This window comes from Urocampus carinirostris, chromosome 11, assembly GCF_059441175.1.
Source record: "Urocampus carinirostris isolate Australia breed hairy pipefish chromosome 11, RoL_Ucar_1.0, whole genome shotgun sequence".
NCBI classification, from domain to species: domain Eukaryota; kingdom Metazoa; phylum Chordata; class Actinopteri; order Syngnathiformes; family Syngnathidae; genus Urocampus; species Urocampus carinirostris.
The window spans coordinates 20,504,410-20,531,848 of record NC_142359.1 but is presented as its reverse complement, the minus strand read 5'-3'; the positions used below and the strand labels follow the sequence as shown (position 1 = coordinate 20,531,848).

Sequence of the window (27,439 nt, the reverse complement as noted above, 5' to 3'; positions counted from 1 at the left end):
GAGATTAAGTTGAAGCTTTTGGGGAAATGATCTGCTTATGCAGCCAGGGGCATTTAGCTTCTGTTTGCCCAGCTCCAACATAGACAACGGCAGGTATAGTCTACTTATCTACAAGTACTGTGGGTAACCTACACGTACCATGCTCCAAAAAGATAGTAAATCACCTTCTGTAATTTCATATTTGGGTAAGGATGACAAAGCAAGAAAGAAGGTTGGTTCCGACCACATAAATGCTGATTACCTGCAATATTAAAGGAATATCTTCTCTTTTTTAAATCCACAAATCATATCCTGCTCAAACACATTCCAGTAAGACAAGCAAAATGGTCGGGTATTGCCGGGACGATAGAAGATTGGATTCGGCTGCTTGGAGTGGTCCGGAGCTGCAGTATCTAAATATACCACTGACTATAAATGAGCTATTAATTAAGAAAGCCCAATGAATAAGAACTTTGTTAAAAAAAAAAAAAACACATTTTGCACAAACGGTCAACTACATATGTAATGCTACTATTCATTTATAAAATGGGCGCCATCATTTTGACCAAGTATTTACTTTTTTTTTTAAATCTTTGAAATCAATTTCCATGGTTTTAATTAATATATATATATATATATATATATATATATATATATATATATATATATATATATATATATATATATATATATATATATATATATATATATATATTTATTTATTTTTTTCTTTTACAACGCATGTTTTAATTTCCAACCATCTTTTTCCACAATGTCGTCTTTATTTCTCAATGCCATTTTGCCAAATGACTCTTGCTGTTAATCAAAGTTGGTGGGTTGGGCCTGAGCTTGATCCATAAGATTGATTTTTTTCCCCCTGGACATTGATTATGTCTTACCTGTAGGTTTGGGCGATACTAGGAGTTTTTGTATTGATCCGATACCAAATAAATGCATTAAGGTATTTAACAATACGTATACTTTTTGCCTGGATATGTGATGATCATTAAATAATTGACAAATTTCTGTACAATTGTATGTATGTCCACTAAAAACGCGATTATAGTTAAATTTGTTAGGCTGTATTCATTTGCAGATGAGAATGTTGGACACATTTCTCGTTTAAATTATTTTGAAAAGTGCATGCGTATAATTTAGGATTATTCATTTAACGTTTACTGTTTCTTCCATTCAGCAACTCTATCAAACTATATTCCTTTACACAGTGTCAAGTCAAGTCAAGTCATTTTTATTTGTATAGCCCTTAATCACAAAGAGTCTCAAAGGGCTTCACAGGTTATTACACATGAGAAGTTTAGGTTATTCATATACTATAGAGTAGAAGTGAGTTTTAAGCTTAGATTTAAACATTTCCACTGAGGTTGCAGATCGGATCTCAGGGGGAAGAGCATTCCACAGCACTGGGGCCCGAAAAGAGAACGCTCTCAAACCTGCGGATCTCTTCTTGACTCTTGGGATCACTAGTAGACCGGCATTTTCAGAGCGAAGGCTCCGGACCGGAACAAAGGGGGAAATCAGATCTGAAAGATATGAGGGGGAAAGTCCATGTATGATTTTGTATAATAATAAGACAACCTTGAAATCACATCTTAGGCTAACAGGGAGCCAATGCAGGTTAGCCAAAATTGGGGTGATGTGATCGGACTTTTTTGTCAAGATCAAAGCGGCTGCCTTTTCCAGCAGCTGCCCTATTGTTTTATTGTCTGCTCCTATCTTCGGTGTTTTTTCTTCCCGTTTTGACAGCCTCACTATGGATTACTTCTATTCTATGGACATAGGTTTTAACGCACAAGAAATGCGTGTATTCAAGGAATTTCAACTCCTTGCCCTGAAGAATTCTCGTGCCGGCGTGATGAAGGGGCCTATCGAGGAAGAGCCGGAGCTAGCGAAGCGGCTAGCGGCGTTATAAGTCTTCGGTACCATCCGTAATCATGGTGAATGCGAACTCACGACCAAATAAGATCATCGAGTGCTGGTGGAAAACATCGAAGCGCACAGGGAGCGCAGTTGCTGTGTTTTGTGGAAACGTGGCTCACGTTTAGCATTCCGGACGCTAACGTGTAGCCACCCGGAGCTACCCGGAGCAATCCGGCTTCAACGCCGCTAAACAGAGACACGAAAGCCGGGGGGAATCGGAGAGGAGGCGGACTTGCTAACACGAGGTGGTGTATCCCTGGATTTTCACTAAGAAAAGTTTTCCATCTGACGCAGGGATGTCGAATTTTTGGACTGGCGTGACGTCATCCACTTCGCTACAAGCACCCCTAGGACATCATGTTCATCTGTTAATAAACAACGGGGTAGACTGCTGGAAGTGTGAATTTCCCTACGGGGATGAATAAAGTATCTATCTATCTATCTATCTATCTATCTATCTATCTATCTATCTATCTATCTATCTATCTATCTATCTATCTATCTATCTATCTATCTATCTATCTATCTATCTATCTATCTATCTATCTATCTATCTATCTACCTATCTATCTATCTATCTACCTATCTATCTATCTATCTATCTATCTATCTATCTATCTATCTATCTATCTATCTATCTAATTAAAAGCTTCGCTGCTGCATTTTTTACCAGCTGAAGACTCTTGAGTCTGGTCATCGGAAGACTGGAGAGTAGTGCATTACAGTAATCGAGACAGGAGGTAACAAACGCGTGAATTATAATCTCCGCATCCGACTGAGTCAGTAAAGAACGAATTGTAGCAATGTTACGAAGATGGAAGAAAGCGGTTCTAGTACTTTTCTTCACATGTGTTTGAAAGGACAGATCGGGGTCAAATGTGACACCTAAATTTTTTTAGTGAGTCACTCTGTTTGATGTGACATTTGTCAATGTTCTCAGCAGTTTTAGAGAATAAGTCGCGGCATTTAGATGGACCAATAACTAACATTTCGGTCTTTTCAGAGTTAAGACGCAAGAAATTGAGTGACATCCACTCTTTTATCTCAGTGAGGCAGGCCTCCAAATTTGCACAGTTTAGTGTGGCAGATTCCTCCATCGGGAGATATAGTTGAGTGTCATCTGCGTAGCAATGGAAATTGATATCATACTTGCAAATAATATCACCTAATGGAAGCATGTAAATGCTGAAAAGAAGGAGGCCAAGCACTGAACCCTGCGGAACACCACAGGTAACACTAAAGGGCTTAGATGTAATTTTGCCATATTTAACACAGTGCGTCCTATCTGAGAGGTAGGATCTGAACCATAAGAGGACGTTTCCTGAGATACCAATCCATTTTTCCAACCATTCTAGTAAGATATTATGGTCCACTGTTTTAAAAGCAGCACTAAGGTCCAGCAGCAGTAAAAGTGATGAAGCGCCAGAGTCCATTGCCCGTAGGAGATCATTGGTTACCTTAATCAGAGCTGTCTCAGTAGAGTGGTTAGCCCTGAATCCTGATTGCATTGATTCAAAAAGACTGTTCTCGGCTGCTCTGCCACTACTTTTTCAAGTACTTTAGAAATAAACGGTAGGTTTGACACAGGTCTATAATTACATAAGCTTTCAAGATCAAGGTTGGGTCGTTTCAGTGTGGGTTTAATAACGGCGGACTTAAAAGCTGCTGGAACTACACCTGAGGAGAGTGATATGTTTATAATATTTAGAACTGAAGGTGCAAGGACGCCAAAAAGACCTTTAATAAGTGAACCTGGAAGCGGGTCGAACTGGCAAGTCGTCGGTTTGGCCGTATTCACCATCTGTTTAAGATTATTGAGTGACAGTTCACTAAAACGGGACAAATTCCCTGGACACCCACCATGTCGTGCATCTATAGATTTCAGCGATTTAGTATGTGTTGTATTAATACTGTCTTTAGCAATTTCTTCCTGTATGCATTGAATCTTCTTAGTAAAGAAGACCATTAAGTCATGGGCTGAATGGGTGGAACTATCTTGGATAGTCTGTTGACTTGCAAGCGATGCTACAGTGTTGAAAAGGACTTTGGGATTGTTCTTTTGTGACGCAATCACCTTCGAAAGGTAGGCTGATTTTGCAGAGGCAAGGGCCGCTTTATACTTCAACAGACTGTCACACCAGGTTTGATGGAAAATCTCAAGCTTTGCTCTGTTGTTTTATATGAGTCAGTTTTATTGACACTAAATCCCGTAGTAGTATTTGAGTACCGTTCAAAATAAATATTATTTCAGGAATTGATGTTTGTTCGTCATACACCTTAGTAAGATATTCCAGAACAGTTTCTTTTCTTATCTGCCATAACACATTTGATCACATGCTCCTGTACATCATGAACCCAGCCACTTTCAAAGTAATTGTAGGCCTGTAGACTACTTGTAACCCTTAAGTTCTACCTCGTCACGCCGGTCACTTTGTTGAAATTTATAGGGTTGCTTGTCCCTAATGGTATTGAAGGCGAATGGAAAATTCCGATGTGTCGCCGTGTGTTCTTTTCCTGGTCCAGATCGCTCCCAAAAAGGTATCGAAATTTGTTAACCACAGTTTAAATAGGAAAGGAGTGTGGATTTGCAAAATAGAAAAATTAAACCCTCACTGGCAATTCTGGATGCACCTAGTGAGCACTAAAATATGTGGATATACATGATGAACATCTACAACAACTACATGAACAATGCAATCATCAAAGCAATAATGTGATGATTAAACAATAAACTTACTATTCAGATTCAGATTCAGATATACTTTATTGTCATTCGCGTACACGTGTATACAGAACGAAATGTCGATACATCTGACTCGCACAGTTTCCTTGAGCGTCAGCCGGGATAGATAAGTTTAACCATGTCTTCATCAGAATTTTAGCGCAGCAGTTCGTCATCTCGCGGTTCGATGTTAGTTCCAGTTGTAAATGGTCCAGTTTATTGTCCAGAGAGCGAACGTTGGAGAGGAAAATGGATGGGAGAGGCGTTTTGAAGGGTTTAGCCTTTAGCCTAGCGGTTAGCCCAGCCCAACAACCTCGCTTCCTCCTCCGGTCACACCGCTCTCTTGCCACTCTGCTTCGCTGCTTTGTAAGCCGCTGGGTCTTGTTGACGTAGCAGTCCGTGGCTAAATAAACACTCCCGAGTGGTCGTAGCACCGAGCGTTTGATTTCTGGATGATCGCATATCCAGCAAAAAAACTGCGATCGTATATTAATCCGCAGTTTGAGTTGACTTTGTGCGCCGTCAAAACTTAGTCAAAGACTGGGTTTTATGACCGAAGTGTAAAAAACTGTACTAAAGCTGAAAAACTAATTTTATGGTGACAACAAACTCAGTGATACATTTCAATAACCTAACAGTGTTCAATTCCTCCAGATAATACTTTGCTTTATATGCCATACATGTTTTTTTCTGCTGTGTTCATCTTTTTTTTCCGCACAATGCCACAATTGTCAATTTGACCACATAAATGAAGCAATGAAAAAAAAATCACACTGATTTTGACTTAGTGATAGCACAACAGTAGGGAGGAACTTTGTAATAAATGCCCTCAACTGCAATGCTTCTCTCTAGCATTATTTTTTCAAAGTCCGAATACTCGGTCCGGTCCAGGAAAATAACATGCAGCGAGTCATCGGAAATGTCGCCTTCAAGTTTCCCCAGGTCTCACTCAAGACTGTTTGCGGCAAACTAGGTTACGAAGTTACAATTCAAAGGATGTGTGGGGTTGTTCACCTTTGATAACTGCAACAAGCTTTTGCTGAACTTTGATTTTCCAAGCTACCTTTCCTGCAGCTTTCATGCCAATGACGACTGAACCCAAACAGCCTCCCATACTTCAAGTCGAGCCAGTTCTGAGTGGCAACTTTGCAGAGTAGATGATATAAATTGGTGCAAATTGGGTCTTTGAATGGTCCTATTAAATGTCACCCCTGTCTCACATAGCTTTATCAGGAATGGACTGAATAACTCAGGTTCAGTCAACTGTGTTTTTCTCCACGCTTCCATTAACAGTCCCCTGTTGATTTAGTTTTTACTCTCTCCGCTTATCAGTTCCGAGGGTCATGTTTTTTAAAAATCTCTAGTGTAGTTCAATATAAATCTTGCAAATGATTCCAACTTCATCTATTATTACTTTTGTTTTCTTTAGTTGTGATCAGAAATTATTTGAATTTATCCCACTGTATGGCATATGTAGAGAAATTGCTTTAAATTATATTTATTTGGTTCAGAAACTAATTCAGTGGTTACCGATTTGGCTAGCAGATAGTGCTCACGGTTTCCCACCCAAATTAATTCGAAAAAGCCTCATCTTGTGTTACCATGAAGGAAGAAATACTTTAAACATATTTCACATTTAGCTTTAAATTAGCGATTTTTCAGTTCATGACAAGGGGAATGATTGATCAGTCTAGAAGTAAAAGAGTAGAAACACACATGCATATGTTGGATTCTAACAAACTACGTTTTATTTGCGTGGCTAGAAAAATTGGATCAAACAAAAGATTAAAAAAACATTGTTGACAAGAGAAACTTGCGTTTCTAATTTACAAAGGAGAAACCGTGTGGGAAAAAAATGAGTTAATTAAAGATGTCAATTTTGTAAAATGAAGAAAAAAAACACAGGATCTGGTACTGTTGTGCCTAATTTGAGAAATGTTCTGAACAAATGCATGCTAAGCTTTATGGCTAGCCAAAAACTAGCCAGCACATAGTCCATTTTGTGCCCAAGTTACCTTGATGAATGAGGCCAGGTTTGTGAGTCACGTCTTGGCAGGCGGCATTTTGTGATAATTGGGGGCGCACGGGATCACAGCGAGGGCCCTGCACCCCGAAGGGAAAGGGGGTGGCGAATGGGCGAGGGCCAGTGCTCATCCCTTGTCTGGCAGGAAAAAGAAAGACGGAGGGTTGGAGGCATCCACCTTTTAAAGCGCGACTTGAATCTATCCAAGTGGGTGGATAGGGGGGGGCTTTCCCCGTGTCCCCCTCCTTTGCAAAAACACAGCCATAGATTGATTTATAATGAACTACAATGGAAAATTCATCAGTCGGTTCCTGTAATTCAATAAACAAGAGTAGCCCAACCAGTTAGAACAAAGGCCACTAGAGTCTATAGGCAGAAGTTTTCGTCGCAGAGGGGGTTTCTGTATTCAATCAGAGAATATCTCTACACATTAGTTGTATATTTTACCAGGTCAAGGCAGATCTGTTTTTCTGTAAAAGCAGAAAATACCATTCATCCCTTTTAGCATTGCTTATGCTCACTAGGGCACTGGGCAGGGGACAGCTTGAACTGGTTGCCAGACAGTCGCAGGGCACAAAGAGACAGACAACTCACTCGCTCATTCACACCTAGGGACAATTCGGACCCACCAATCGACCTGCCATGCATGTCAGGAGGAAACCGAAGAGCCTGGAGAAAACCCAGGCAGGCACGGGGGAACATGCAAACCTTCAACAGCTGGACTTGAACCCTGGACCTCTGAACTGAGGGGGCGACCATTGGCCACTCAACACCGTGCTACCAGCAGAAAATTAAAAATATTTGGAAAAAAGCATACAAAGTAGAGCTTTAATATTTGGTAAAGGATATACATCTCATACACTTTACTTTAAATATGTTTAAAAGTAAACACAATCTGAAAGATTAATGTGGTAACAAAAACAGTGCTTTAAAGTGACTTAAGTGTTTTGCTAGTTATGTTAAATGTTCAAGCAAAATAGTGTGCAAAATTTTAGGTCAGAGACCATAGTCTGTTAACACGTCAAACATTACTGATTCGCATACTCAGCGCACTACTGTTATTTTTCCGCCCCTGCCGTCCACGCCTTTCTCCCTGGCATTGTCCTTCTAGTCGCAGTTTGTTCTTGTCAATCTCCCCCTTGCCGGGCAGAAGTTTTGCTTTGGCGATCTTGTCGAAGAAGGCAAAGTTGGCTACGTAGCCACCCGATGTGGACAGCGACATGACCGGAGGGAATTCGTAGCCCCAGAGAATCTCATCCGGGAGATATGATGTGCGCACCTGGCAGGTGGCTGAGGTAGGTTCCACAGTGGCGCTCAGGATGACCAGCAGCTCAAAATCTGCTGCCCAACCCCCACCTAGTAAAATAGACGCAGGATCAGTGCTTTGTTTAGATATTTTGATTATTTCTAAACTGAAATATTTGATTTCAAAAGTGGACACGCAAAATTCCAAATGTCATTGCAAATTCTTAAACCCGGGCCTTCTTTAGCAAAGCAACTCTTTGCCGTCAAATTCCAGTTTTGGGGGGTTGTTTTTTTTGTACTGCTGGTAACAACAAATTTACCAAACATAAGAAACAATTTTCACAACATTTGCTTTGGACAACAATCTTTTGACACACTACGATTCAAAATGTGATTCTAATATGGCCCAAAAATGTAGATACATTTTTTGGGGAACAGCAGCATTGATGTAAAAAAAATAGATAGGCAAACATTATCCTTTATCTTTAATTATTGCCGATGCATTGAATCGAGGCCATGATACACAAAAAAAAATCAAATGCTTTTTTAAAATTCCTGGTCTGGTCCCCCCTGCCAAATGTTTTAATCCAATGTGGCCCACAAATCAAAAGGTTTGCCCACACCTGGTCTATGATGTGTTGTCTTACAGAACGTAAATTTCTACAGAGCGCAGAGGCAGGAGAGGGAATTGCAGGAAGGACAAAGAAGAGTAAACCAGATAAGCGCAGTACTCTGCTGATGACATGGTTATTTATTTTGAAAGGTAAACACTACAGTTTATTGTTGAAACCAGTTTCATACTTACTGTTCTCAGGTGACTGAAACAATAAGTGATATAAAAAGAAAAGAAAGAAAGAAGGAATCGCATATGTTACGTCACAACAGGCACTGTGATGGCATGGTAAGTCGTAGGTATGCTCCTAATTCCGAGGGGAATTGCCCTCTTGCCTTTACTAAAGAAGTCGAGGGAGGAGAAAGATAAATAAGCAAGAGTGAATGGGTGGAATAAGAAGTCATGGCATTGGGCCATAGTCTTTCAAATGTATTTCCAGGTTGTCTTCGAGGTGTCCTGCCGCCTGGACATGCCCAGACATTCTCACCAGGGAGAAGTCCAGCAAGCATGCCTGAAACCCTGTAAACTGTCTCCTTTCAATGCAGAAGAGCATCCAGGGTGACCGAGCACTGTCGCCCAGGAAAGCCTGGACACCCTGCGGAGGAAATTACTTTGTCCAGTTGTATCCTCGTTCTTGTTATGTCAGTTACAACCAATGTTCCCTGTAATTTTCCACGGGTCTGAGCGTTCACACAAAGTCAGTGAGCAGCGCTTGAAACAACAGTGAGCAACCATAATCCAAAGTGTGGCAAGATAATTATTTATCAAACATGTCCAAAACTTGACATGAAATTACATTTTGCTGAGTTTCCGGCGATGCAAAATTATTTTTCTCTTTTGAATGAATTGACTCATGTACTATTGCAAAGGTTGTACGGCCTACAAACGTCGTTTGTTCTTACAATTCTTTCGCATTTCTTTTTATTTCCTGATATATTTTGTCGCATAATATTAACATTTTTGGGGGCTTATTTAGTCGGTTATAAGATACAGAACTGTACTTAATCACATTTTTTAGTGAAAGTACAATGTTGGCAACAAGATTCACTTGATACAATTGGAAATTATTTGAATGCAACACGAACTTTTTCTTCTTTTTTCCGTGTTTTTTTTTCCCCTTTTTTTTTAATTCCTTTAAAAAAATCTCATTGTGTTTATTTTTTCCGAGATGTTACTTTTTTCTTTTTGTTCTCTATTTACTTTTTTCCTACATTTCTTTCTTTTCTTTTTTTCTGGCTTTTTTTTCAAAAATTTTCCGTCTTTTTTTCTCTTCCTTTTGTTTCTTTTTTTCTCAGCTTTTCACTACTTTTTCATTTTGGTATATTTTTCTTTTTTGTTCTATTCCCCCCTTCCTTTAAGTCATTTTGTGCATAATTTGACATAATATTTGGTCATGTTGGGATTAAAGAAGCAAAAACAACCCGAAGAGCCGTTTAGGACCTGAAAGAGCCAGTTCCTTTTAGTGAGCCGAGCCGAAGAAGCCAGTTCTCGACATACTCTACTAACTTTACTCAACTTCGTTCGACTTAAAAATACCGCATTTAGGACACAACGTCAGGGGAACCCGTGTATTTTTACCTTCATGCACTGTAACTTTGACTTAAGCCGCTTCTTAATCAGTAATTTTGAGCCCTCATTTTTGTGCGCTGGCTAGATTTTCTTGTAAGCTGAGAATGTGCGAGCACTGCGCAATTGCACACGCGCGCAGCTTAGAGGGAACACTGGTTACGACCCACAGATCATGACCTTAGGTGAGGGTAACTACATAGATTGATTGGTAAATTGAGAGCTTTACCTTTTGGCTCAGCTCCTTTACCTGCATAACAGACTCAGACGCTGCACCATCGGGCCACTTCACAATCGGCTGTGACCTCATCTAGTGAAAGTTAAAGATCACGAAAGCTCCGAGGTATTGCATGTTTGCAATTTGAGGTGTCGTGCTTGAATTGAAGTCTGTATAGTTTGCACGGACGGGCGCGGTGCCTTTTGGGCCATGCCTCTTCGTCTCTGCAACTGTCGGGTTAGAAGCAGGGATCCTTGCAATACAGCAACGGATGGATCAAACCCAATTTCTGTGCATGGAGTCATTCAGCATAGAGAATGGTTACCTGTCAATAATTATGCGAGACACGTTTTCAACGTTGTGTCCTAAATGCGGTATTTTTAAGTCGAACGAAGTTGAGTAAAGTTAGTAGAGTTGTGTCCCGACGGATCACCACCTTATCGTGGTGGGGCACTTTGTGCGTCTCCATGACCCCTAGAGCTATGTCGACAGGAGTCTCGTACTCCTGGCAGGGTTACCCAAGCCGAACAGGTCGAAGGGTAGAGTCCAGACTAAGAGTGATCCCAAAAGCTGGTGGCGGCACGCTTTGAGGCGGTTTCCCACAGACCTGGATTCCGGCAGCCGCCTGCAGTTGTAGGAAGATGCCGGTCGTCTAGGGTCTCCCTTGCCACTGGAACCATCTTCTTTACAATCAAGATAGTGGCGTTGGGGAAAGCGCACCCCTTACGCCACTTTAAAAACCATCATTGCGCAGGTATCCTCTTTTACCTGAGTCTCCGACCACAGAAGTCTGGCGGCGATGGAGTATCCAGTGACGGGAGCAGGTTTGAATGAGCTGGAAGCTCTTAGCTGGAACTCTGCACGTCAGCGGCACAGGGCAAGGGTCGTTAGCAGCTGGGATTGAGTGGCAGCTGTTTCCGGCAGACCCCTGCGCGTCTGAGCAGCACTATTTAGTGGCCGCACTGCTCACCCCAATTGGGGAAAGGCCTAGAAAAGGTGGCCTAAAGATTGCCCACTCAGCACAGTACCCGGACAGGAAACCGCGCCTGTCGGGACATTCCACTATGCGGTCGAAAAACAATAGCATTTAGAATTGCAGCATGGAACATAAGGACACTCCTGGACACCAGTTTGGACAGACCACAGCGCAGAACAGCACTCATTGCCAATGAGCTGAAGCGATATAATATGGATGTGGCAGCGCTCAGCGAGACCAGACTCCTTGAGGAAGGCTCACTCAATGAAGAGGGGGAGGGTTATACATTCTTTTGGAAGGGATACCCCATGGGCGGACACCATCTTCACGGAGTTGGTTTTGCAATTAAGAACACCCTACTGCTGAAGCTCACAGAGTCACCAGTGGGTGTCAGTGAAAGACTAATGACTCTTCGCATCCCACTTGCAAAATGCAGACATGTTACATTAGTTAGTGCCTATGCACCAACACTGCCATCGAATGATGAAGAGAAGGATCGCTTCTACCAGGCACTCGATGACATCCTCAGTCACATCCCGAGGAATGACAAAATCATGCTGCTTGGTGATTTCAATGCAAGAGTCGGAAAGAACTTGCAAAACTGGAATGGTGTGATTGGTGCCCATGGCATTGGAAAAGTTAATTCCAATGGCATGAGACTTCTTAGTCTGTGCGCGGAACATAACCTTACCATCACAAACACCATCTTCCAACAAAAGAATAAATATAAGGCATCCTGGATGCATCCCAGGTCCAAACACTGGCACCTGATCGACTACGCGATCGTGAGGAGGGCTGACCTGAAGGACGTGCTCATTACAAGAGCGATGCGTGGGGCAGACTGTTGGACCGACCACCGCATGATTCTGACAAAGGTCAGAATGCATGTCCGGCCCCTAGCACGTCAGGGTGGTTCAAAGAGGAAGACACTCAACTGTGCCAAACTCTCCAGTAGCGACACCCTTGACAACTTCCGTTGCTCTCTAGCTGAGAGGCTGGCAAACATTGAGCAGCTGGTCATGTCAGAGGCTGGGATGGATGAGAAGTGGACCTATATATCTACCACCCTCTTTGACACTGCAGCCCAAACCGTTGGTTTTAAAACTAAAAAACACCAGGACTGGTTTGACCAGAATGCCGGAGAGATCTCAACCCTCCTGGACAGAATGCACAAGGCGCACAGAGCCACCCTGAACAACCCACAATCTCAATTCCATAAAAAGCTATGGCAAGCCCTTCGTTCCGAGGCCCAGAGAACTCTCAGAAAACTGCAAGATGAGTGGTGGATCTCAAAAGCCAATGAAATCCAGTCTCACGCTGATAGAAGCGATATGCACAGTTTCTATGATGCAGTAAAAACCATCTATGGCCCCAGAAACTGCTCCCTGGCACCTGTTAGATCTGCTGATGGAACATCTCTAATCAAGGATCAGGCTATGATAGTGGAGCGGTGGGCTGAGCATTTCAACACCCTGCTCAACCAGCCCACCCCAGTGGACCCAACTGTCCTTTCAGAGCGCCCTGAACATCCTACATTGCCAGACCTCGACCTCCCGCCAACTTTCAATGAAATCCTGCATGCAGTCAAAACCCTGAAAAACAATAAATCCCCTGGACCTGACAACATCCCAGCTGAACTTCTCAAGGTAGGAGGCTACCTCTGTACACGGACACTGTTTCAATACATTTCAGAGGTGTGGAGACGAGAGTGTGTCCCGCAACTGTGGAAAGATGCGAACATTGTGACCATCTTCAAGAATAAAGGAGATAAATCCATCTGCTCCAACAGGAGGGGTATCTCTTTGTTGGCCACTGCTGGAAAGGTCCTTGCCAAGGTCATGCTCCGCAGACTCATCTCCAAAATATCGGAACGCGTCATCCCAGAGTCACAGTGTGGTTTTCGAAAGGACAGGGGAACAGTCGACATGATCTTTGTGACACGTCAGCTCCAAGAGAAATGCCGGGAGCAGCACAAGGACTTGTTCATCGCCTTTGTCGATCTCTCAAAGGCATTTGACACAGTGAACAGGGACCTACTGTGGCAAGTCCTGAAGAGATTTGGGTGTCCACCCAAGTTTCTCACCATTCTTGCACAGTTCCATTCAGGGATGACAGCCAGAGTGGTAGTTGGAAGACACAGCTCAGAGCCCTTTGGCGTCGAAACTGGAGTGAGGCAAGGCTGTGTGCTGGCTCCAGTTCTCTTCAACATCTTCCTCGTCTGTGTTACAACACTGCTACGTAGAAGGATGGAGAAGCAGGCTGGAGTTACCATCAACTTCAGGTTTGATGGTAACCTGTTTAACATCAGGAGGCTACAGGCAACTACCAAACTGACTTCAGAGACCATCATTGAGCTACAGTATGCTGATGACTGTGCCCTGGTTGCCCATACACCGGAGGCTCTGCAAAACATTCTCTCGGCAGCTGTAACTGCATACACCAGAATGGGACTGACGATCAACACCCAGAAGACAGAGGTACTCTGTCAGTCCAGTGCTGACCTCTTACCAAATCCAATAATCCTCACTGCAGCAGGGCAACACCTGCTCATGGTGCCCACCTTCAAATATCTGGGGAGCATAGTGTCTGACACCTGCTCATTGGATGATGAGATCCAGAGCCATCTCAAGCAAGCATCAGCATCTTTCGGTCGACTAAGGAGAAGGGTCTTTCAAAACAACAACCTTAGACTCCACACCAAAATGCTGGTCTACAGAGCTGTATGCATCACTACATTACTGTATGGATGTGAGGCATGGACTATCTACAGCCGCCATCTGAAGAGCCTCGAGACCTTCCATGTAAGATGTCTTCAGAAGATCCTTGGCATCACATGGAGGGATAGAGTGCCGCACACAGAGGTGTTGGAGAGGGCAGGCAGCTGCAGCATGGAATCCATTATGGCCCAACGCCAACTTAGGTGGCTGGGACATGTTGTTCGAATGCCCAGCCACAGACTGCCACGCCGTATCCTCTATGGTCAGTTACATCTAGGCCAACGCAGTGCTGGTGGGCAGAAGAAGCGGTTCAAAGACCAAATGAAGAACATCCTGAAGAGATGTCGGATAAACCCCTCCTCACTGGAGGAACTTGCTTCCTGCCGAGACCTCTGGCGCTCCCACTGCTCACAGGGAGTGGATTACATGGAGGAACAGCGCATGCAACACCGTGCAGCAAAGCGTGCAAGGAGACATGCTTGCCGGGCCGCCCCTGCTCCCCCCATCACCCCCTTCACATGCTCTGTCTGTGGCCGCATCTGTGGATCCAGGATCGGACTCTTCAAACATCAGCAGACTCACAATTAAAAGAAGATGGTCATCATCGAATCGATGGACAACCCCCAAGCAAGCAAGTATGCGAGACACGTTTTCAACGAACGAGTAAACAAGCTGGTGGTCATAAAACATTTTTGATTACCTACTACGTGGTACGTCGTGAAATGGTGCCTTAGAGGTTACAATAGCGACCATTGAGTCGGTACATGATTACACAGTGGTTTTATTACTGTTGTTATAATTTGGCAGAGCCATAATAATCTTGTTAGACATTAAACCAGCCCACAGTACAGAAAAAGTTAGGGACCACTGATTTATTGTGCAGGTTTTGCTGCAAGGTGATGTGAACTTGACTTGCAGTGGAAGGAAGGAAAATAGGATTGCAACACAGTAGGGAAAAATAAAGGTATCTCGAAGTTTAATAAATCATTGAGGACCGAAAGGAAGGCTGTGAAAGTTGTGCCTAAGGTTTACGTTTTTTGTCTGGCAAAAATTGGGGTGGAATGAAAACAGGAATTACGCTTGACACATGTTAATCTTCAAATTTTGGGAGGTCTACCTTTGGCAGCCCATGGTTGCAAGGGGCTGCAGTCATCGATGACATGATAGAACGTCAACGGGATGATGAGAAAGGGGCTGTCACTGGATGTGTCAACTTGGAAGGAAACATTCCACTGGTCCAAATGCACTGCCTCACTTTCCTCACTGAGCGTTGCCTGCAGCAGCTTTCCTGTCACCTTAAGATCAACATGTCCATGCTTACAAAACAGTAAATAATTTGTCGGACAGAGCCATGGTATGAGCAGCTGAGACCAATAGGCATTTTTTGTGGAAATTTTGAAATGGGATTGAACCAAAAGAGTGAGTTATGAGGGCCCGACGAGACCAAGTGAGAGCCCGTCCCCAGCCTCCCACTACCATCACATGTTTTTTGCCCATTGCCCTCACCCTGTGCCCGCTCATGTGGCGCCAGTTGCTGCGTATTGCCTGATTGGTTCCCCTCCTTTTTAAACTCAGTGCTCTCATTCACTCCTTGTCAGTCCATCAACGAATCTCTGCACTTGCAAGGCAAGCATTTTTACTCTGGCTTACTCTGTTCCCAAACTATCCTGTATCTTGTATCCGGTATCGATCCCGTCCGTCCCGTATCCTGTATCCTGTATCTATCCCTGATCCAAGCTCCATCATCCTGTATCCTGTATCCGGTATCGATCCCGTCTGTCCCGTATCCTGTATCCTGTATCGATCCCTGATCCAAGCTCCATCATCCTGTATCCTGTATCCGGTATCGATCCCGTCCGTCCCGTATCCTGTATCCTGTATCGATCCCTGATCCAAGGCCCGTCATCCTGTATCCTGTATCCGGTATTGATCCCGTCTGTCCGGTATCCTGCTCGCTATCGATCCCGTCTGTCCCGTATCCTGTATCGATCCCTGATCCATGCCCCGTCATCCTGTATCCTGTATCCGGTATCGATCCTGTATTTCCTGTCCTGTCTGGTGTCCTGCTCATTATGGATCCCTTCTGTCCCGTATCCTGTATCATGTATTGATCCCTGATCCAAGCCCCGTTATCCTGTATCCTGTATCCTGTATCTTGTATCCTGTATCCTGTATCCTGTATCCTGTATCGATCCTGTCTGTCCCGTCCTGTCCGGTATCCAGCTCGTTATCGATCCCATCTGTCCTCTATCCCGTTCCCTGTATCGATCCCTGATCCAAGCCCCGTTATCTTGTATCCTTTATCAGGTATCTATCCCGTCTTGTCCGGTATCCTGCTCTTCTGCCCCTAGCTTCCTGTTTTCCCGCGCCTGACTTCTCTGCCCCGCTTCTTCTGCCCAGCGATCGCCGAATCGCTGGCATTTGTGTTCCCGCGCATAAATAATGCTTGGTGTGAAAACATTACGCGATTGGGTCTACCGTCTGTTCTGACAGCAGCTGTCAAACGAAACATCAATAGTTCAGACTGGTACTGAAGGTCTAGGTCTAAAATGCATGGCCCGCCACTGCCTTTTGGATACTGTATTCACAGCGTTTGCCAGGTCAAGTTGAAAAAAGGTCCTTTGAAAAGTTAGGCACAATGAGAAATTAAAAAGGTTTTTTAACTTTGCATTGATATAAATATAAAGATTTTTTCACGATACAAGTTCATAAGACTCTAGCAGGATCAAATAAACCCTAGCGGGCTGCCAGAATCTTCCTATGGTATGCGAAACAGTGACAATGGCCCAATTTGGATTGCAATTTCCCCTTTTGGGAAGTGTATAAAAACATCAAGCCCGACATCCAGACAATGTTGGAAAAAAAGGACAGTCCACACCTTAAATAGACCACTGGTGGACATGAAAAAAAATCACTGTTTATTGATGTCGGTTTGATGTTTCATTTCACACTATGTAGGGGCTGACGGTTGGCAGTACCTGACAGCCCAGCAGGAGGCTTTTGCGCATGTTGGCGACGCGGACCATGAGGCAGGGACGCCCTTCATGTGTGGACACCACGGCATTCTGGCTGAACCTCACTGTCTCACCACGCTTCTTGGGGCGTGCCACCTACGAATAATGGTAGGGTGATGCCAAAGCTTTCAGTGAGGGCACTGGAGTCCTTGCGGCTAACCTTGGCGAGGAAGGTTCCAGTGATGAAGATCTCCATAACCATAGTGATGACGAGCTGAAAGATGAGGAGCATGATGGCAGCAGGACACTCCTCAGTAATGACACGTGAGCCGTATCCAATGGTAGTCTGCGATTCCAGCGAAAAGAGGAAGGCCCCCGTAAGAGTCTGAACCTCCGTGACGCACACTGTATGGTTGGAAGATGGGTCCAAGTCTGGAATTAAAAAAAAAACCATCATGAGGCAGGTGTGTCTTCCGAAAAACATCAAAATCCTCTCACTTATTCTAAAAAGTATATGGTCAACTAAAAAAAAAAAAACAAAGAACAACAAAGAAAACAAACCACTTCTCTTGCACTAAACTCTCTAATCTTACAATTTGATGCAGAATATGATTAATAATATATAGATATACTTTTTTAAGAATAAATATATTCTGAGAACCTATATTTATCTCTCATCTACTAAGCAGGCAAAGGGGTAATTAGAGGCAAAATTCCTAGGGGTAGTTTGTCACTTATAGGTTTTGGTGGGACATAGAGAAGTAACAGGGATGGAGGTTAAAGTGACTCATGGTTTTCTGGGCTAGTTGTCTGCCATTTGGGTCTGTCGGGCCTCGTTCCGCTGAGCTGGCTTCGTGAAGGCTGAATGTCACATAGCGATGGTGATGGCTGTTTTTGGGTTAACGCTCTGGCAAGCGGCCCAATAGAGGCCTGGACAGCCGTGCCCAGATGCTTCCTTTACCTTGGTGGTCGACACATGCTTCATCAGGTCTGTCATGTTGTACTTTCTGAACTGGCATGTTACGTGTTTTGGAGCCTTCAGTGAAATTTTGCTCTTTAATGTCCCAAAGATAATGTCACAACTAGGTTTTGGAAGTATGTAATAGCACTCCCAGCTTCCACAGATTTGTCAAATAATTGTTTTTCTCTGCCCCTGTATCCTACCAGTCACTACGATGTCTCTCCTGATTGTTCATCACCATCGTGCCTTTCTTTTGGCAAATTCTGTATTGCATGGTTTTGCCATCACGGTTGCTATTATTCTATCAATGTTTGGGTACATGTCCTGTCTTTGCATGTTTACTTACGACTTGTTAGCATCCCAACATATCCTGCATTGTCTTGCTATCATGTTTCTGTTCTGACAGAGCTGGTAGGCGTTGGAACATTATGTCATTGTTCTATCCCTTCCTGACTATTTTCCCTGTGTCCTCAGGTTTTGTGTTTTGTTCAGTGAGAAGCAGTTGCATGTATCTCACCATATCCTTCTAGCTTCATGTCTTTGAGGTCTAAAGATCCGGGGAAACTTCGTTGTTCTATTTTTGTTTCCCATCCAATACCGATTCTGTTCTATGAATGAATCATGAATTAATCATTTTTTAAAATGGTATTTTTTGTCTACATTAATTGGATCTGCTTTTCAGTCTTGGAGTAAAAACCACGCTGCCTAGGCTCGGGTAAGCTCGGCACCAACTAAACAGCCCCAGCTCCAGCGACCTGATAGTAACGTGCTGCCAACTGGAGATGTTGGCCACTGCCACCGGATCGTTAGATTTGGGTAAAAATCCTCTCTGGCATCACTTGAAGGCCTAAAGAACCCTGCACTGGTCCCAGTCTAGTAGAGCCTTTTTACTGATACTCTCTGAGCCCACTGCAGCATTATTTCTCATCTTTGTGAAGAAAGAGCGCACCTCGATGGCGACATGGTAACACACAGGGGCGGGCATCAATGGTCCAATCGTAGCGTTAAAAGCCCATTGCATGAAACACTCGAACTTTCTCCCGCTTATCACAGAAAGTCGGAATGTATCCCTGACATGTACAAGAGACCCTCTGTTGGCGTGATTAAGTCTCTTAAATTATCTGTATTTGCGTTTTCTATTGCCGTGTGCGCCGATTAGGCTTTTTCCATTTAACAGTCCCTGTTCGTGCCCAGACCAGATCACCATCCATCCACTCGAGGATTAACTGCTGCGAAGGAGTCATTGATTCAGTGGATCTTCGTCTCTCACCCAGAACCTGACTGGAGAGTCAACAGCTCCTTTTTCGTAGTGGTTCTCAAGGTTACTGTCATGATTACTCATTGCACTCACCTTAGCCCGCTTGTTTGAGGCCAGCTGCTGCTGGTTACCGGATTGGTTCCACCTCCTATTTAAGCTTAGTGCGTTCACGCGCCCTTTGTCTGTCCGTCAGCGGCCTCTGTTTTCACAAGGCAAGCATTTTTTGACTCTGACTCCCGTCTGTCCCGTTTTGTCACCGGTTTTCCACTCCTCGGTTTCTGATTTCCCCTTTTGTCTCCTGCTATGACCCGTTTTTTGACCCCGACCACGTTCTGATCTCCCGTCCCAGCTAACGACCTGTTTTCCCGTCTTACTACGCTACGATCTACCTCTCCAGAAGATCCACTTCCGCATTTATCCCGTGAGCGGCTTGCCTCCTGCGGGGAGCACCGGATCGCTGGCGCTGACTTTCCTCTATATTTCAATAAACTTGTGAGTAATGTTTTGCATCTGGATCCTCCTTCTGTTCTGGTCTGGACAGTACGGACTGACCACTCTCAAGACCAGAACAGAAGGAGGACCCAAACGAGCGGGCACAGGTGAGTGCAATCCACATAAAAGTATATACCCACCTTTTTTCACCCCCACTCCAATCCACACAAGAAAAACCCAATCATGAATAAATGTGCATACATAAATTCGTTGACATTCTCTCAAGTGCGCATCAGAGTTTTTTGGTATAGTCGTAACTTTTTGGACACGTGAGAATTGAACGATACTTTTGTGTTATATACTGCTCTTTGAACATTTTTTCACTAACCAGCCAAGTCGCCGTGCACGGCGGCCACGAGGTACCACAGCAAGCCGAATAGAAACCAGGTGCCCGCGAAGGTGGCACAGAACAAGAAGAACTTGTACCGCCACTGCATGTCGAGGAAGGTCGTCCAGAGGTCGCGCAGGTATAGCACCCTGCGCCCGCTCACATGCTCTATCAGCACATTGCTTCGGCCATCTTTAGACAAGACACGCCGCCGTTGCCCTTCGCCCACCATGCCGCCCGCCGCCGAGCTTAGCAGAGGCACAGTGTGAGAGTGGCTTATTGTCTGAGGGGAAGAACCTTGTGACATTTTGGCTTCTGCTGCCTGAAAAGAAGCAGGATATTTCATTAGTGTATCTATCTATCTACCTTGGTCATATCCCTCAAGAGGGGTGACCGACAGCAAGTCAAACACATACAATAACAAAGAAAATAAAAGGGAAAAAAATAGCAACAAAAAAAAAACACACACAAAAATTTTTGGACCATGGCCAACCCAATTGCCCAAACACCCAAACAAGTTAGGCACCTCGGCACCCAAGTTGGTCATGCTTTTGTCCCTCCAGATGAAAGGGGACACCAGAAAGCGGCCATGTCACTCGGGTCAGGGTGACACAACACACTCTTTTGTTCAACAGCAGGGCCCGACAACTTTCACTGGTTTACCCTTGCCGCATCATACGGGTGCCCAGCCCATCCTTAAGAACGCATCCACAATCCCACTATCCTTCCACAACACCTCTCCACTCCTTTCAATCATCAACAAAAGCTCTAGCTTCCATTATATTTAGACCTCTTTTCTGCAGTGCACTCATAACACCATCCATCCACGTCAATTGCGGCCTTCCTCTTGGTCTCCTTCCATTGACTTCTGCTCTGTAGATCCTCTTCAACATTCGCTCCTCATCCATCCTCTTCATGTGTCCAAACCAACCAAGTACTCTCTTATCAACACGCTTGCTCAGTTCCACGACTACTCCAGTTCTGTCTCTCACTATTTCATTTCTCAATCTATCCAATCTTGTCACTCCTAACATAGTCCTCAAACACTTCATCTCAAAAACATTCAATTTCCCTCTTCCTTTCTTTCTTCTTAAAACTCACTTCTACTCCATAGCATATGAATAACCTACTCTTCTCTTCGGCTGAAAAATAGTCTGTGTAATATAGTGTAATAATCTGTGAAGCCCTTTGAGACTCTTCGTGATTTAGGGCTATACAAATAAAAATGACTTGACTTGACTTGACTTGACTTCTTAAATCTGCGTTCAGGCTCCAAGTCTCTGCACCATACAACACAGTCGGCACAATCTCACCCTCATACAGTCCCCTCTTAACATCCATACTCATACTCTTGTTGCTCATCACTCTCCTCAGAGCACCCAAAACCTTGCTTCCTTGATTCACTCTGTGCATTTCATTAGTGTAATTGCTATAACTTTTGTGCATATGTTTTTGTGTCTGACACATGTGTGTAAGTGCGTGGTTATGTTTGCGTTTGTCACTGAGGTTGTGTGTTTGTGTGTTTTTTTTTTTTTAATGTGTGAGTTGTACTTCTGTTTGTTTTCCTGTTAGCTATGTATGCGTACGCCAGTCATTCGTTTTTAGAATAATTCTGTTTGTACTGTATATTAATAAGCTTGTTACTCATCTGTGCATAATAAGGTGTGTCTGTGCTTGTACTTGAGTTTCGTGTGTTGGTTTGTGGTTGTGTGTAGCGAGGTTTTTGTATGTGGGTTTGTGTATTCACAAACACATTTTGTCCTGTTGGTTGTAACAGAACAAAAGGCTTGTTGAACAAGACGAAAGGGTAGAGTGGAGATGTGTCATTTAGAGGGTGAGATAACACTGTGTGTGTGTGTCATTGCAAATCGGTCAAGTCAGATTCAGATTCAGATTCAGATATGCTTTATTGTCATTCTTGTACACGTGTATACAGAACGAAATGTTGATACATCTGACCCGCACAGTTTCCTTGAATGTACAGATATAAATAAAATGTTGTATTGAGTTGGAGTATTGAAGTACTAATAATATACTGAATAATAATACCTATGTATAGTATTATACAGCAGTGCAAAGAGTGCAAGAGGAGCAGCTAACCAGATGTGCAAAATGGGCAGTCAGGTAAACAAGTCACTATACAATAACAATAACACTGGAGTACGATAGTGCAGAGGAGAACAGATGTGCAAAGGAGTAGCTAGGTATAAGAGCGCTGCCAGTAGTGCAAAAAAAAACACAGATGTACAGATTAGCAGCTGTGTAGGCTCACTATGTGTGTGATTGACCATTTAACAGTCTAATGGCCAGGGGGACAAAGCTGTTGCAGAACCTGGTGGTCCTGCACCGCACACTGCAATACCTCTTCCCAGAGGCTAGCAGAGTGATGATGACGATGGGGGTGAGAGGGGTCTCAAGTCGCTTGAGTGTTCAGTTTAAAAACAACAAAACCCACATAAATGACCAAATTGACTCTGAGTTTCTGTAACCAGCTCAGTGGCCTTGCGGGTAGGGCGCTCGCCCCGGGACTGGGAGGTTGCTGGTTCGTGCCTCAGCCTCCCTACTTAGCGCTTGGAATTGGGGGGTTTGGTCACCTAATGACTCCCAACACATCAGTTAGGCTCAAATGAAGCCATGACAATCACATAGTAAGAATGAGGATACCATTCAACTGAAACTGAAACTAACGTTATAGGACGTGTCGGGTCAACGAGTGAAACATGGTTATGTTCAAATGCTGTCCAGTGCTGCTCAAATTGGTCATTGAAATGTGCCGCAAAATGTGATCCACAAATATCTGAGTGTGTATGAAATGTATTTACTGGTAAAACATCTATGAGTGCAGTGTTCATTTGACCTGTGAAAAGTGATGGGTCCCAGGGACTCGCATGCTCAAAAATCTATGGGTCCCAACAGAGATCTCTGGGTCCCCAAAATTGAGTGTTATAGCGGTTTAAATTGTAAATCGGCGACAAATATACAATATAAATCTATATATTCATTCAGTTTTAATCATCACTTCAAGATTTTTCAATTCACAACCGTATTGTACATTACACAAAATATTATTGCTGAAATAATTATATTAATCTATATTTTCATTCACTTTTAATCATCAAAGTTAATTGGTAATACAAAGCAGTTATCACTTCTAATTTTTCAGTTCATATATTCTTCGTGGTTTGCTGTCCCGCCATAGTTGTAATGCCTTCTCAAAGTCCAATCCATTATCATCCTCCTCATAGCGTAACCAGGAGTATAATTTAGTCTATTTTGGCAGAAAAGTACTTTTCTTGCTAGTATTCTTTTGTTTATTTTCTCTCGTCGAATCGTTCGCTTCAAAACACGTGTTTTCCTTGCTTTCGCGGTCTTCTGAAGAATTTCTCCGCCGTTCAGTGAAGACACTGAACCCCTAATGCCCCCAATAAGCAGGTTAGCGCCTTACATGGCTGCACGGCCACTATTGGGAAATGTGAAGCACATTGTAAACCGCTTTGGGAAGTCTTGACTTGAAATGCGCTATATAAATGGAGATCTTTTCATTTGCTTGTTTATAACACTTCCCACTTGTTAAATAGTGTCACCTGTACAAAATATTTTTGTGTCATCTGCAAAATTGACCAGTTTTAACCCCCTAGCTACTTCTCACATATAATTTACATATGATATAAACAATTTGGGGCCCAACACTGACCCCTGAGGGACACCACAGGAAATATCCAAGTACCCATAACAATAATTACCCAACTTCACAAATTGTTGCCTTCCTTTCAAATAATTCTTTACCCATTCTGATACCATCCCCCTTATCCCATATATTTCCAGTTTATTGGATAATATAGAATAGAATAGACCTTTATTGTCATTGTTACAAATAAACATGACTTGACTTGACTTGTTACTATATATTGTGACAACAAAATTGGACATGGCACTCCAAGTTCATATTTAACAGTGAGGATAAAAGAAAACAAAAAAGATAAAGGCAATAATTTACACAATATTTACACAAGGAAGTGTGGGCATTAGGATGTTACATACAGTTTTGGGATCGTATTAGTCCAATATGTCATGGTTTATTGTATCAAATGCTTTTCTGAGATCGATGAATACTCCTGTTGTATGTCTTTTGTTGTCTGTGAGTTAACAGGAGACTACCCTTCCTTCTCCATTGGTATATTCCCGGCTGGGTTCGCGTTGTTCCCGTAGCTGTTTTTCGTTGCTGGTTCCCAGTTAGCCTGGCTGCTCACTGAATGTTTTTGTCAGCCAGCCTCGCCTTTTTTTTGTTTCGAAAAGACGGAGGCCTTTTGTTAAGCAGTCGGCTGGTCTGCCGTGTCCATTGGTTCATTCCAAGCTGGGTTCGCGTTTGACGCTGTAGCTGCTTTTCCTTGTGGCTTGCCTTTTGTTGTACCATAATTGCATCTACCTGCAATGCAACGCCTAGGCATTCTCCACCAATCTACCAAAGCTTGGCTTAAAACGCTTGTAACCTCTTCAACTAATTAACACAAAGGCCAATCTGGTGACTTACTTGCGAGGGTGCCTCTCTGATGACATCACAGCTCCTTGAAAACGAGACAGGCTGTCTTCAAATTGTAAATTTATACAGATGAAATATTCGAAGATTTTGTGAAATAATCCATGTACAATTTTCACACATTTTGGATGTTTTAGAATTTAGTTAAATTACACCCATTAGATATTGTAAGATGAACAAGTATCTAAGTTACAAATAGATATAAAACGTGTACACACCCCACTTGAAATAGCATAATCCTCTGAATGCTTCAGTGTACATTAAACGACCAATCACAGTTTTTCTGAAGCATAACCAATTATACGGTTGTTCCTCCGGAGCTCTTGTCCTTTGCATGATCCTTGAATTCAGTGTGATGAGAATTTTGGTAGAATCAGAGGCTAAAGATGAAGTTTTTCTCAAAAAGTCTTTGATATTCTGGACACGATTGTGACACAGACAAAGGCTACATTCTCGCAATGGTGTACGAGTGACATTTGAAGTTCCGGGTTGTTTTTGCGGTATCCTGCTCGTGGTCCAGTGTCCGGTATCGCCCCCGTCTGTCTCTCCCTGTCCGGTATCTTGCTCCAGTCTTCAGTATCGGATGTTGATCTCGTCTGTCTCCTCCTGCCTGGTATCTTGCTCCAGTCCCCAGTATCCGATATCGATCCCGCCTGTCTCGTCCTGTCCGGTATCTTGCTCCCGTATCCAGTATCGATCCCGTCTGTCTCCTCCTGTCCGGTATCTTGCTCCAGTCTCCAATATCCGATATCGATCCCGCCTGTCTCGTCCTGTCCAGTATCTTGCTCCAGTCCCCAATATCCGATATCGATCCCGCCTGTCTCGTCCTGTGCGGTATCTTGCTCCAGTCTCCGGTATCGATCCTGTCTGTCTCGTCCTGTCCGGTATCTTGCTCCAGTCTTCTGTATCTGGTATCGATCCGCTTTGTCTCGTCCTGTCCGGTATCCTGCTCCAATATCCTGTATTGATCCCATCTGTTCTGTCTGGCATCGATCTCATCTGCCTCTGACTTCTCCGTCTCACTTCTTCCGCCTAGCGATCACCGCACCCCTGCCGTTTGTGTTCACGTGCATGACTGCCCCATTCCCATACAACAAAGCTTGTGTGAAAATGTTACGCGTCTGGGTCCTCCGTCTGTTCTGACAGTGGTCTTGAGGACATTTGATATATTGAAATGAGGCGCTCCAATGGCGAGCACAACGATATAAACAGAGGGCTAAAGTTGATACACTTTTTTATAAAGTAGTCTTTAGTTTCAAATGTTTTATCTTGCTGTCTTTTTATGCATATCACACAAAACACGGATTTGGACCGGGGTTTGTAGACATTGGTTGGTGCTTGCAAAAAGTGACCGCTACCCACAACATTCATCCCAAGAAAAAAAAATGAACTGGGAGAACATCCACATCATAAAATACACATACAAGGAAATAGAAGATAAAAGTACCTGTGTTTGACTAACATCCCCCGTTTTACAATTTCATTGTGTGGCATCCAGTAGCGCTGCCCGCGCTGGCGGTACTGTCTCAGTGGTTCCCAGATCAGCTCTGACTGGGCCAATTCAATTCCCTGTCACCCCACACCCTCCCTCATAGAGAAATCCAGCACAAGTCACATTTTCATTCATTCATTCAACTCCCACCCCCACGCCGGCTAATGCTAACTGAGATGGCCTTTGTGTGCGTTATGTTATTATTTCATGAAATCTTTAATAAATTCCTCTCACTGTCTTATGCATGCCGAATGTGGGTTTGCTTCATGTTCTAATGGGGCAAAGTGGTTTACAGTGAATACTACTGAAAACGATAAAATTAGATGTTTCTTTTATGATGTATCGGCCGCAAAGTAGAAAGGTTTTAAGGCCTCAGAGCTTTTCCTGAACAAAAATTTGAAGTTAATGCTTTCCATTAACAATCAATCCCACTGGCTTTTCCCAGCAATAGCCCAAAGGTTTGCTCTTGAGGCCAAACCGAAAGGGACACTTGATTGGTAAGGGTGGACGGATCAATAATAGTATCAAGATTATTGATACTGACCAAGTACTTGGATTGGATACTATTGACGTGGGATTGTTACTGTCTTGACACTTTAACTAGCACTATGATAATGTTGTTAGTGGATTGTAAGATTATACATGCATTACAAATTTGGAAATGGTTCCACTTGTGTATGCACTGCTTACATTATTTTCAAAATATTCTGCAATGGAAGGTATTTTAGTTCTCTTTATGATATTGTTATAGGGTATTTGTACTTTCTTTACATGGGGGAGGGGGTTTCTCTCTCTCTTGATTTTTGTTCCGACACATTTGTTGTATTAGAAGTATTTCATTTTTAATACTATTAAAGTATTGTGAACACTATTTGGCATTTAAAACTTTATTTTCAAAATATTGTGAAATGAAAAGTGTCAGGACCCCAACAGGAGGAGGACCCAGATGCGTAACGTTTTCACACAAGCTTTATTTTACGGGAATGCACGTGAACACAAACGCCAGTGATTCGGCGATCGCTGGACGGAAGAAGTAAGACAGAAGTCCGGCGTGGAAAAACAGGAAGCCAGAGGCCGACGAGATCGATACCAGATACACGAGCAGATATCGGACAGACGGGCTCGATACCGGACAGGACGGGACAGACAGGACGGATACCGGATAAACAAACAGATACTGGACAGACAGGATCCATAACTGACAGGACAAAACAGACGGGAGCGATACCGGATACTGGAGACTGGCGCAAGATATCGGACAGAATGAGACAGGCGGGATCGATACCGGATACCAGAGACTGTAGCAAGATATCAGACAGGACAAGACAGACTGGATCGATACTCAAAACTGGAGACTGGAGTCAGATATCAGACAGGACGTGGCAGACGGGATCGATGCCGGATACTGGAGTCAGATATCC

General features: G+C 43.5%; 1 protein-coding gene across 1 annotated transcript; it reads right to left on the bottom strand.

Annotated features, from left to right (window-relative positions):
- Positions 1-6,881: 6,881 nt before the first annotated feature.
- LOC148356733 (ATP-sensitive inward rectifier potassium channel 10-like) lies at positions 6,882-26,066 on the bottom strand. Its single transcript, XM_088347068.1, has 6 exons — positions 25,974-26,066; positions 19,990-20,311; positions 17,171-17,382; positions 16,975-17,106; positions 15,114-15,291; positions 6,882-8,018 (listed from the first exon to the last, which is right to left on the bottom strand). The coding sequence occupies exons 2-6, from the start codon at positions 20,294-20,296 to the stop codon at positions 7,684-7,686; spliced, it is 1,164 nt and encodes a 387-aa protein (XP_088203194.1). The 5' UTR covers positions 20,297-20,311; positions 25,974-26,066; the 3' UTR covers positions 6,882-7,683.
- Positions 26,067-27,439: the final 1,373 nt, after the last annotated feature.

Excerpts from the sequence above, each read along its gene's own strand:
- LOC148356733 (XM_088347068.1), bottom strand. The coding sequence starts at position 20,296 with ATGTCACAAGGTTCTTCCCCTCAGACAATAAGCCACTCTCACACTGTG. Across the intron at positions 17,383-19,989 it reads CGTGCACGGCGACTTGGCTG|ACTTGGACCCATCTTCCAAC; the intron begins GTTAGTGAAAAA and ends TTTTAATTCCAG. Across the intron at positions 15,292-16,974 it reads GCCTCCTGCTGGGCTGTCAG|GTGACAGGAAAGCTGCTGCA; the intron begins GTACTGCCAACC and ends GTTGATCTTAAG.